The sequence below is a fragment of the Myxocyprinus asiaticus genome, chromosome 6 (assembly GCF_019703515.2).
Source record: "Myxocyprinus asiaticus isolate MX2 ecotype Aquarium Trade chromosome 6, UBuf_Myxa_2, whole genome shotgun sequence".
Lineage (NCBI taxonomy): Eukaryota > Metazoa > Chordata > Actinopteri > Cypriniformes > Catostomidae > Myxocyprinus > Myxocyprinus asiaticus.
In genome coordinates this window covers 8,782,311-8,795,201 of record NC_059349.1, presented here as the reverse complement: position 1 = coordinate 8,795,201, position 12,891 = coordinate 8,782,311, and the positions used below count along the sequence as shown (strand labels likewise).

Here is a 12,891-nt window from a genome sequence, read left to right as displayed (position 1 = left end):
GCCTGTGTGTGTGCAAGCGTGAAGGATTGTGTTTGAGTAATACTAACCTCCTAAAATGCTCATCTATGACGCAGTAAAAGTTTGCACTGCTCTGATGTGTTTTTAAGTACGCTGGGAATTGGGAATGAGAGTTTATATAATAGTTTAAGAACAAGCGTTCTTTGAAGCGTTCATTTCATGGCTTATATCCTGAAAATATTTAGCTGTATTTTGGCAGAAAACGGGTTCCATAAAGCAAGTATGTCAAAGTACGTTGTTATCAGAGACATTGTTATAAATATTGGTATCTGAAAGTCTAGAATATCAGTACTAGTGAGATATAGAGGTATTTTTGTTAACTTCTGTCCAAAACATTTGGTTGGTGGGCTGCTCTCTTCACATATCTGAAATGTGTGATCAATCAACATTTTGTTATTCTAACGCCTAAAAGCACAGAATAACAATTTAAAATTTTGTATATGCATGCACTGTATGAAGTATTGTCTTTCTGTAATTTAGGGTTGGGAATCAAGAGTCCATTTATAAACTGGAAGTGAACGCTGCATTCTTAGGCCGATAAAAGCACTTTGCTAAAATACAGTGCTCTGACAGTGTTTCCTGCAAAACCAAACAGCATAAAACTTGTAATCCGATCCACAAACAAATTACTAAAAGACTCAGTATCAACATAAGTTATTGATTCGAATCAGTTTGACGGTGTTGCTTAGTAACAGATTACATGTAATGTGTATTACATAACCAGATTACAAAAATCAAGTACTTGTAATCAAATTGCGTTACATTTTAAAATGTGCACAGTCAGATTACAGTTACTTTGGTAACATTTTACAATAAACATTAGCATGACCTATCAATGAACAATATTTTTCCAGCACTTATTAATCTTGGTTAATGTTAATTTCAACATTTACTTTATATGTATATGTTAACAATGGTTATGCAACTGCATTTAAGATTAACAAAGATTAATAAATGCATTAAAATAGATTATTTGTTGTTAGTTCATGATACATAATGCATTAACTTATGTTAAAGGAATATTCCGGGTTCAATACAAGTTAAGCTCAATCGACAGCATTAGTGGCTCAATATCGATTACCATAAACATTATTTTGACTCGTCCCTCATTTTCTTTAAAAAAGCAAAAAGATGGGTTACAGTGAGGGCCAATCTGTAAACACTAAAATACTTACTGTTTCACAAGTATTGCCAGAAGACATAAACATTATGCGCTTTAACCCTATGGACTTGCCCGCGGGTCCAAAGGGGGCGCAATACCGTGAGAAAAGTTTACGCTTAAAACGTTAAAGTCCCCGTATACATACAGTAAGTCAGGCATATGAGGTATCATTTGAAAGCTTAGAATCTTACAATTTTCAAAGATAACCATCACTTCTGCATTTATGTTACTTAAAATAACAGGCCTCAAAGAATTTGCATCGCAAATTAGCGCCCCCAAGAGGTAATTGGGTAGAAATATTTATATTCAAATAAAAAATTTTCACATGGGATCTAAATGGATAGGTCATATATCAAATGAAAACTCTCACTCTCAGGAATGTGACTGTACAGTTTATTTTGTTGCCCTAATACCACAGTTCAAAAGATTTTCAGAAGAATTACAAAGTAAAATATGATTTCTGTAAGACATCAAATACAAACGTCTCTTTTATGCTCTGATAACTTCTGCTGTAAGCCCCAAATAGCTAAAAACTTTATATCTGATTTTACATTAGGCCATTTTTTACTTGTCTGTGAGCTTGATTGGCTGAATAATCCAATGTTATATCTTAGATGTCCAAAACAAAAAATGCTATCCAGCAGGAAAAGCATGCTAAACAAATCATCAGAAAAATATGTTTTTGACTATTGATGATGAAATGTTTTATATCATCCAAAGGTGAGGACGTCAGTTATCTAATGACACCTAGATTGAGCATCTAGTCCACTCAGAGACCGAGATATTTCATGAAATAATGAGGGTGGTGCTTGAACTGAAAATTAGACAATGTCTATGGACGAGCACATCTTTGAGGGCTAAAATGCTTTAGAGCGCCACCTACATTTTAGATTTGTATATTGTGATGGAATTTGATAGAGAGAAAATATTATTTTTTCTAGTGCTTGCTGCCATATAGTTGAATGAAATAAAACTTTTCAAAGTGAGACAGAGTGAATAGAACCAGAATTACATGCTAACAAATTTATTATAAGATTTGTAACACACAATATTATTTAGGAATGATTGGAGTAATTTTTTTATTATTTGGAGGGATTTATGAAAAATTAGACCAATGTTTTGCAATTAGTCCACAATATGTGAGGATGGTGAGCTTTTAAAATTGAGTGTTAAAAATTGCAGGTGGCAGCCCAAAAATGCACGAGTTTAAAGGGTTAACTTGATTTTAGTGTGATAAAATCGCTTACTAACCATTTCTGTGTAAAATTGTAGCCAATTTTACAACTTTGTTGCCATGACGAATTAATGTCAACAAACCCTTAACCCTAAAATGACTGTAAAAATGAAGATTTGAACAACTCTACAGCTCAAATATGACATGAGTTTTAACAGAAGAATGAATGTAAGTGCATTTATAAACTTATAAGCTTCACATTTACATATTTAAACTCTTTAAAAATTGCCCCATTCACGTCCATTGTAAGTGCCTCGCTGTATCTTCAATTTTTGCTGTTTTTTAAAGAAAAGGAGGGATGAGTAAAAATGATTTTTTGTGGTAATCAACATTATGCCACAAAAGCTGAACTTAACTTGTATTGAACCCAGAATATTCTTTTAACAAGTAAAAAAATAAAAAATTAAGTAAAAACAGTTTTACTTTTACTTTATATGGATTACATATTGATTACATTACAGATCTCTACATCTTATCTAGAGACATTCAGTCATTATTGATTTCAAAGCTGGATAAAAAAAACAAAGAAAATAGTCATCTTTTGTAAAATCATGTTAGTAACTGACAAATAAAGAGTTGCTGTTTGATTTCATGTTTACTAATGTGAGGAGTGTTAACGTAATCCAAAAGTAATAATATAATGTAAAAAGTGTAGTTGTGTTAATTTGTAAACAGTACTGGATTACATTTCTAACTTGAAATTAACTACTGTAAGAACTGTTACTGTATTATATGTACTTAAGGTTTGTGAGACTTAAATAAGTGTAAGTGCTGACTTGCTGCTCATATGACAATGTGTAGTTACACATTTACACATTTTTGTCATAACAAATGTACTTAAAAATATATGTATGAACTGAGACCAGAAATCAAGTCTTGTTTTGTTTTTTTGTTTTTTTTTCCTTCCCAATGTTTTATGTACTATATGGTTGATCAACCTAATCCTACTTGATATCTAAAATTATCTGGTCAAAAGCTCATGAAATACGAAAAAAACGACCTTTTAGAAAAAGAGGGGTTGGCAGGTGGGAAACTTTTTTCAGTGTCCTGAATATGACCTTTCCTGCACTGTTTTCTTTTGTTATAGTCTCCTATCTTGTTCACGATCACCCCTCCGATCCCTTTCCTCTCTTTATTTATTCAACAGGAATGACCGGCAACTATCTCCTAACTAACCCTCTCCTCCGGCCTCACGACACTAACAACCCCTATAACAACCTCCTCGCCGAAACCATCGTCTGCAACACCCCTTCACCTCCGGCTTTCCACTCCCCAGGTGCTGCATGGCCTCCTATCTCTCTCTCTCTCTCTCTCTCTCTCTCTCTCTCTGCCTGCCATTTGGGAATGGGGGATGGGTTGGACAAATACAGGCTTTTTCACAGCACTTTTAACACAGGACTGTAATTTTGCTCAGAATCTGTCATGGAATCACAAACGGCCATGTGGTGTTTTCGCCGTCTTCTTTTCATCTTAGGTTTTCCTCCTTTTCAAAAGATTTGTTTTCCTTTACACAAAGCTGCGGGAATCTATCGCTTTTTTCCCTTCCATTTCTTTTAAGTCATTAGTTCACACCCTCGAATTCTCATTTATTATGACACGCGTTATGAATGACACATCGGGCGAAATTGGCTGTTATTTTGCCTTGTATTGTTTACCAGACAGGTTGTGATTGGCATTCTTTCAGTGTCAACTATGTATTTTACCTTCAATCAAAATAAACAGCAAGAAACATGTTTAACATATAACGTCCCTTTCCCATCAGCCCCCGAGTCTGTATCGGCAGATGCTACATAGACGTTAAATCCCTAATGGTTTGACAAAATGAGGTGGTGAAAAATAAAATAAAAATGGTGGCTTATAGAGGAACCTGGCATTCGTGCTTGATGCCTCGCTTTGGCGTAAATGGGAATCGGTCTTTGCATTTAGATTGTAAACAGGCTTTTGAACAAAATAGGAAAAGTTACATCCATCTGCCTGTGTTCCCATCATGCTGTTTGTCAGTGGTAGACAGTGAGCTAATCAACGTTTTGGTGGTAAGCACCAAGCATAGACATTCAGTTCCTCGCGCAAGGTTACCATGAGGCTGCATGTGAGAAGAACAGTGTAATTCCTGCTGCTGTCAATTACTGCCACCTTCGAAAGCAAAATGCCTCAGAAACAAATGGACTGTCTTTTAAAATGTTTCAAAAGCATTCAAGAAGATTCCAAAATAAATGGGGGCAAAATGCAGCAAAAAGCATCTGTACTTACAATCTACCTCTTGTTCTTGTTGGTACTCCTCTGAGACAAGCACGTCAAGATGCAGTGCTCTGTTTTCTGGAGAAGAGAAAAAAAGATTTTGAAATGATTTTGTTTACAATTATACATTTTACTCGTTACACAATACTAGTCAAAAGTTTGGACACCTCATTTTTTATTACTACAATCGTCTACAGTTTAGAATAAGAGTAAAGTCATCAAAAATAACACAATATGGAAGTATGGGAATTATGTAGTGACCAAAAAAACAAAACAAAAAAACATATTCAAGTCTCTTCAAAGTCAATACCCTTACTGAATTGGATTAAAGAAGATTTTTACATTGAGTTACATTGAGCCAGTGTAATTTAGTTGGATTAGGTCAAATTAATGAATTATAGCATCTTTAACTCAGCTTCATTAGGTTCATCAGACTTAATTTACTAAGGTTTAATTTAATTAATTTTCTTAAGTTGGTCCAACTTAATTTATTTTATTAATCTTTAGTAAATGCCAGGTGAGCAAGTATAAGGACAGTGAAACTGTTGCACCGACAACATAATAGCAACTGCTTTTACACTGCCTGGCCAAAAAAAAGTGCATACTCTAATATTTAGTTGGACCGCCTTTAGATTTGATTACATTGCACATTCGTCATGTTATTGTTTCGACAACCTTATGCAACCTCACAGCATTTATTTCCATCCAGAGTTGCATAAATCTTTGGCCGAGATCTTGTATTGATGACGGGAGAGTCGAACCATTCCAAAAGTCTTCTCCAGCACATCCCAAAGACTTTCAATGGGGTTAAGGGACTCTGTGGTGGCCAATTCATGTGTGAGAATTATTCCTCATGCTCCCTGAACCACTCTTTCAGAATTTGATCCTGATGAATCTTGGCATTGTCGTCCTGGAATATGCCCGTGCTGCCAGGGAAGAAAAAATCTATTGATGGGATAACCTGGTCATTTAGTACATTCAAGGAGTCAGACGACTTCATTTTATTGCCGCATAACGTTGCTGAACCTAGACCTGACCAATTAAAGCAACCCCAGATCAAGTTGACCTTTTAATTTCATAATTATGACTTTTTATCACATAATTTTGACTTTTTATTTAATAATTTAGATTTTTTTAATCTCATAATTATAACTTTTTATCTCAAAATAATGACTTTGTACCTCATGGTTTTGACTTTTTATTTCAACCTAATGATTTTTAATCTCATACTTGTAAAAACATTTTATCTCATAATTTTGACTATTTACCTCATAATTATGACGTTTTATCCTAAAATAATGATTTTGTATCTTAGAATTTTTGGTAAATCAAAATGATGAGATCATTTTAGTCATAATTCTGAGATTAAAAACATCATAATTATGAGATACTAAATCATAATAATGAGATGCCCAATCACAATTTTGAGATACTAAATCCTAATTATGAGATTACTTTTTATCTTATTATTTATACTTTTAATCTTGTTATTATGACTTTTTATTTAATAATTTTGACTTTTTATCTAAAATCTTTGACATTTTATCTCATAATATTTACTTTATATCTCATAATTATGATTTTTTTATCTCATAATTATGACTTTTTATCTTATCATTTTGACTTTATTTCAACATAATTACTTTTTAACTAATAATTATGAATTATCTCATAATTTTCATTTACCAAAGCACTTTTTTTTATGTGGAGGAAAGGGGCTTCCATACTTAAAAGGGCATTCTTTAAAAAAATAAAAAAAAAACCTATATAACAGAACAATAAACATGAACAAATCTCCTATTTTCATCTTGCTCAAAAATTCATAAAAGAACACTTTATTTCAACACTTGTTTATCAATGCTACATTAACACCACAAATAGAATTCATGTAGTCCCAACTCAAATGGATTAACTAAACTTCCATTTTACAATTTAAATGGATAGAATGCAATAAAAAATCAAGTTGTAACAAAATGGTCTAAAATGGTGTTGTTTTAGTTAAATTGAACAAGCAGCAAAAATCCTTTTTTTTTTTTTTTTTTTTTTTTTTTTGTGCAAGTATGATGATCCCCATACTTAAAAAAAAAAAAAAAAAGAAAAAAAAAAAAAAAAAGGAGCTATTTATTTATTTATACAGAACCATTTATACTGGTCCATTTTGTGTCCAAAATGTAATTACTTACTAGAGCCAACACCAATAACTTTCTTATCTGGCAAATATTTACAGTACTTTGTGTTAAGTACATAGAGTTTCTTTTTTTTTTTTTCTTCTTTTTTTTTTTTGCCCAATATTATAATATATAAGAAGCATTTTATTTATTTTTTATTAAAACTTCTGTTAATGCTTTTCCCAATAAATATCTTTCTAAAGCAGCTTTATAGAAACATTTTTTTTTTTTTTTTGAATTAAAGTAATATTTTGTTAATAAATTCACACATAGGCACAATTTATGTTTATAATAAAAGTGTATAAGCATAATCCTTTATTTTGAAATGTTTTTAAGATCACGAAAAAAGGATCTTAAAACGTGTCCAAACTTTTAATTGGTTATGTACCCTATATTTAAATAACTTTTGACCATTAAATCAAAACTAGCTTTTTATGTTTCTGGTCTCTGACCTACTAATGTAAATCATCTTTTGTTTTTAACCATGAACACACTCTCTATTCTAAAATAACCTGTTGTTCATCAAATTATTCATCATGTACATCAAATATTTTTGTCCGCATTTGCACATTCAGTCGACATTGAGGCACTCGGAGTGAAAAATACATTATTCACATAAATCCTTCTTTTAAAATTTATTTCTAAAGGCATACTTTAATAGTTTTGTAGTAGAGCATGCACATTTACACCATACACTAAAATGAATTTAATTTTCAGGGTCATCACTGCATTCAAATGACGTAGATCCTTGAAAATGCAAAAAAAAATATTTCAGTGATGTTTACAGTATATGCCATTCCATTAGAACAGCCATGCAGATAGAGTTATCACATCAAATACGAGAGGGTTTATTCAGTTTGTGACAGAGTAAGCAATGTCTCATCTCAACTGTCGACTGCAGCGTGAACGCGGTGCATGGCGCTTATAAACTGGCGCGAACAAAATAAATGCTTTAGTATGCATCATTGCATCATGATTATGATATGCATTGCAATATATTTTTGCTGGAAAACTAAAAATTCTGATTAGATAAGCCACATTTGATCATATTTATTAGATTAAACAATTAGTTTAATTAGTTTGTAATAGTGTTTAAAGTCACAAAACGATGTAGCAACTTGGAATATTAATATAGAATGTGTTTTATATACTGTACCATCATACCACCCTGCCTTACATTAGGCTCTAATTGCATCTGAACAGCTTGCTCCGACAAGCAAAGAAACAATTTCACAGAGACCTTCTGCTCTTTACGTTCCATTTAGACAAATACCAGCATTAGAACAAACAACAGCTATGCTCAGTGTAAACATGCCTGCGCTTTGAGTGCATGAGATATTGCACAGTTGTGAATTTGACCGTGAGACTGAAGAATCAAAAATCTGCTCTGGCCTTTCTCCCAGAATTTCTCCTTTCCAGCATGTCCAATAGTATCCGCCAGCATCTGTTTTTGCGGCTCTCCAGACAATACCTGCCTGGATTAAACGCACTACCCATGCATAAATAAATGCAAATAATCTTGGCCGAGATTATGCTTAATGGTTGCTTGCCTCTTGGTCCCTTTCTGCTTTGGTTTAAGTCTTTGATGTCTGTTTTTGCTTTCTCTTTGCGCTCTACAAAAAAGACTCCCCTTATCTCACTGCAGAACACAGATATGCTTTTCCATTCTCGCCCCGTGCAATCTTACATTCATTCCAAAATACCGAACTTGAAATTCATCCTATGCTATGCATGAAACTGGGCGACAGTCCATAACATTTATGATTCCCCCCTTTTGACTTTTTTCACCACCTCCGTTTTTATTTGTTTTTCCATTTTCTGTCATCTCGATCATTCAAGGGCTAATAAAAGTGACTGTTGATATTGTTCTGATTAGTACTGCTTTTTAATTACAACTTGAGATGTTTAACGGTTCATATGAGCGTAAACAGAAATGAGTTGTTGAAGATTGCTTGGGTGCTGAGCCCGTTACACCTGCCACATCCTGAATTCAGTCTTCTGATGGATTCGCTCATTAATGAAGTGAACTCACACATCAGTTAGAAAGCAAGTGCTAGTGACATTGATTAAGAAACGCTGTTCCTTGAATCTCCTTTGCTTTACGCCTTTAGCACTTTCTACCAATAGGGTACAAAATAGGATCTGGAACTTTTATAAATGAGGTCAAATTTATTTTTCTTTTTCAGTACATAGTCAAAATAAAGGTGCTTAACCTTCAGAAAATGTTGATTGTCAACTTCAGGAGGTCAAAATAAATATTACATGCATTGCTTTATTTTCTATTTTTTGCAGCCTTGTTATCAAAATTTTGGGCATGTCTTAATACAATTTAAAACCCTGATTTGTGTGATTTTGTTATGTTTTAGCAATAAATATTGACTAACCACCGAAATTAAACAATTTACAAAGAAAAAAAAAGAGTGGCTGGATAAAAAGGTTGCAAATTTTGCCAAATTTAAGCTTTCACTCAGCAGGGGCTGGCTAATTTGGGTTTATAGCTAAGTTTGAGAAACTTATATTTCTGATATTAAAGAGAAATTATTATTATTATTTTTTTTTCACGTTAAATTTGGTATCAGGTTTGAACTTTACCAAAGCAGTCAATTCGGCAGGTAACAGTGTTGTGTGCAAGTTGCAAGAATGTGGGTCAGTTTTAATAAAATAAATATAATTTTAAGATATGTCAAATTTATGACATTTTATGATTTTAATTGTTGGATACAGTCAAGAAAGTTAAGACCAGGTCAAAATTAAGGTGTGATTTTAACATGCTATGTTTATTTTATTTTATGTTAGATATTAGTTTTTCTAACAAATCTAATAGTTCTCACAACAAAAAGCATGGGATTTGTGCCTCTAATGCTTAAAAAACTAATGGAACATCAAACTGTATTCTATTTGTGGAAAGTGCCATTTACATCATTGACTCTTACTTTGGACAACTGACAACATCAATAATTTTTGAGCCAGCAGAAAAGTGGAAATATTTAATCATCTATCATTTAAGGGCATAAAACCCCTTTTCAGCCTGGCTTTGTTTGCAAAATTATTGCATATTTTTTTTATTGATTTTTATACTTTTTTGTTTGTTTAAATTGTGAGTGAATTACATGTAGTGGATCTTGATGAACGGACTGAATTCAGGCCCCTATAATTTGTAAGCTTTCTTTTTGGTGATTTCTCACTTTTCTGTCATTGCTGCGATTTTAAAAGGCGTTGTTTCACTTTTTTTCTTTTCACACATGGGCAGTTCTCAGGTCAGCTAGTCTGAGCAGACACACATGATGTGAGTGTTTGCACCCTCCCTGCTGTCTGTGCTCTGTGTGCCTGGCCATCTGTGTGCTCCATACACATGCTTTATTTCTGTTGTGTTCTGTGCAAATGTTTGCAGCACATTTTATGTTGTCGTCAAAACGTTTATTGCGTTTTTGCTTTTTTGCTTTTGCGTTTGCCATTAATTTACAATAATAGCTTGTGTTTACCTCATTACGAATGGCAATCTGTGTGTGTTATTGCAAGAAGCTCTTTGGCTGCCTTTTAACATTTTATGTTCTCATTGGTATACTGTTAAGGACATAAATTTCAGAAGGAAAAAAAATATTATTATTATTTGAACAATTTGTTTTCAGTGACCAAAGTATTCTGTCTAGTTTGATAGACAATTATATCGGCATAGGACGAGTAATCAAATTATATTTGTCCATTTTGGCAAAATGACACAATTATTTTTTTATTTGAACAGTTTCTTTTTAGTGACAAAAGCATTCTGACTCTAATATTTTGTTATACTATAAAATATATTATTAGTTCATAGTAGTGAAAGGCTGATATATCAGCCAGGGCCTCGTTTCCCAAAAGCATCGTAAGCCTAAGTAGATCATAGAATCCATCTTAGTTTTGCGGCCCGTTTCCCAAAAGCATCGTAACTTAAGTAGTACTTGAAAATGCTCGTAGATTAACGAGTGCTCTGGAGTAATCGTACAGAACTTAAAAAAAAAATCACAAGGACACAGACTTATGCAGACACCTGCAGGACAATTGCAAAATTACTCCTAATACAATTTAAATACCTTTAGCTACACTTTATGCTCATTTAATATTAGTATACATACGTTTTATTTTATTATTATTTTTAACTGACCAGGCTAATAATAATAACAATAATAAATGTAGAAAATGGTTAGTCAGTATTGTATGAACAGATAAATGATTAAGTAAACAAATAAAGTTATTTGTGGGCTAGTTGGTAACAAGTTGTGGCATGATTGTTGCAGAAAACTGTAAAAATTACAATCAGAGAGAGAAGGAAAAAAGACAATAATCATCCGTACTATATATTGGCTCCTCATCCTCGTCTCATCTTACTCTCTGACACTTAAGGGCGCTCTCGCCCGCACCACGCATTGTGAAGTAGCGCACATATTGTGTAGCATTGCTGTTACCGCTATCACTTTTGGGAGTAAAGAGCAGATCTTCCTTTGATTGGTGAATGTCCCTAAAGCACAGCTTCCAAGCGTCTCCTTATTTTGCTCTCCACAATAACACGGTGAACTGTGTTATATTCAATTAATGCTTGTTGTCATTAGCAGGACCATACTCAGGGTCTCTGCTGTCTTCACTGATCCTGGAAGTTTTAATCTAGACCCACAGAGAAAATTTTGAAAATGAAATATTAAAATGCACATCTGATGAATAAGAAATATATTGTTCTGCATAAAACGATTGCAAAACAAAATGCAGTTATGTGGTAAATTAAGTTGTACATTTAAGAAAATATTTTTCAATATTTCCAGCGAGCTAAATTACAAAAGTTTTTAAAGTTATAATACAATTTAATATAATCAAATATAATGAAGCTGCAATGACGAGCACATTTCAGCACTTCACGTTTATAGATAGTGTCTCTCTTAAGTAGCACTTAAAGCGTATCCTTGCACATCCTCATATGTTAAGTGCAGTTTTGGGAAACGCACGTAAAAAATAAAGAATGTTTATCAAATGGCTCGTAGAAAACGCTCTTAACCGCTAAGATCAATCGTTATTGGGAAACACAGCCCAGGCCAATTAATCAAATAATATTTGGCCATTTTGGCAAAATGATGCAGTTATTTTTATTTGAACAATTTCTTTTTAGTGACAAAAGCATATCGTACCGATATATTGGCCAGGTCAGTTAATCAACTTATATTTGGCCATTTTGGCAAAATGACAGAATATATATATTTCTTTATTTTAACTATTTAATTTTAGTGAAAAAAGCATCCTGACTTTTATATTTCAGTATACAATATATATTTTTTATTAATTCTTAGTAATGATGGACCGATATATCGGCCAGGCCGATTAATCCAGTGATATTTGGCCATTTTGGCAAAATGACAGAATAATTTTTTTATTTGAACAAATTCTTTTTAGTGCCAAAAACATCCTGACTCTTATATTTCAGTATACAATATTTTTTTTTATTATTCATTCTTTGTAATGATAGACTGATATATCGGCCAGGCCAGTTAATCAGCTTATATTTGGCCATTTTGGCAAAATGACAGAAAATATATATTTCTTTATTTTAACTATTTAATTTTAGTGAAAAAAGCATCCTGACTTTTATATTTCAGTATACAATATATATTTTTTATTAATTCTTAGTAATGATGGACCGATATATCAGCCAGGCCGATTAATCCAGTGATATTTGGCCATTTTGCCAAAATGACAGAATATTTTGTTTTATTTGAACAAATTCTTTTTAGTGCCAAAAACATCCTGACTCTTATATTTCAGTATACAATATTTTTTTTTTATTAATTCTTTGTAATGATAGACCGATATATCGGCCAGGCCAGTTAATCAGCTTATATTTGGCCATTTTGACAAAATGATGGAATCATTTTTTTTATTTGAACAATTTCTTTTTAGTGATGACAAGTATCATGACTCTTAAATTTCAGCATACAATATAATATTTTATTAGTTCTTAGTAGTGATATACTGATATATCAACCAGGCCAATTAATCAGATGATATTTGGCCACTTTGAAATTATCTACATTGACCAATAACCGCACTCA

At 32.6% G+C, this 12,891-nt stretch overlaps 1 protein-coding gene across 4 annotated transcripts in view; it reads left to right on the top strand.

Moving 5' to 3' along the window:
* Window positions 1-12,891, top strand: part of LOC127442508 (adhesion G protein-coupled receptor L2-like) — a 161,341-nt gene that overhangs the window by 146,984 nt on the left and 1,466 nt on the right. For 2 of the 4 annotated variants that reach the window (XM_051700597.1, XM_051700596.1), the window contains one exon: window positions 10,071-10,106. The exons of 1 other annotated variant lie outside the window; for it this stretch is intronic. In XM_051700597.1, the coding sequence (XP_051556557.1) occupies window positions 10,071-10,091 (21 nt within the window). In that variant the 3' untranslated portion in view covers window positions 10,092-10,106. Of the gene's footprint in view, window positions 1-3,561; window positions 3,691-10,070; window positions 10,107-12,891 lie in introns of all 4 variants that reach the window. One more of the 4 variants, XM_051700598.1, reaches the window with a different exon arrangement.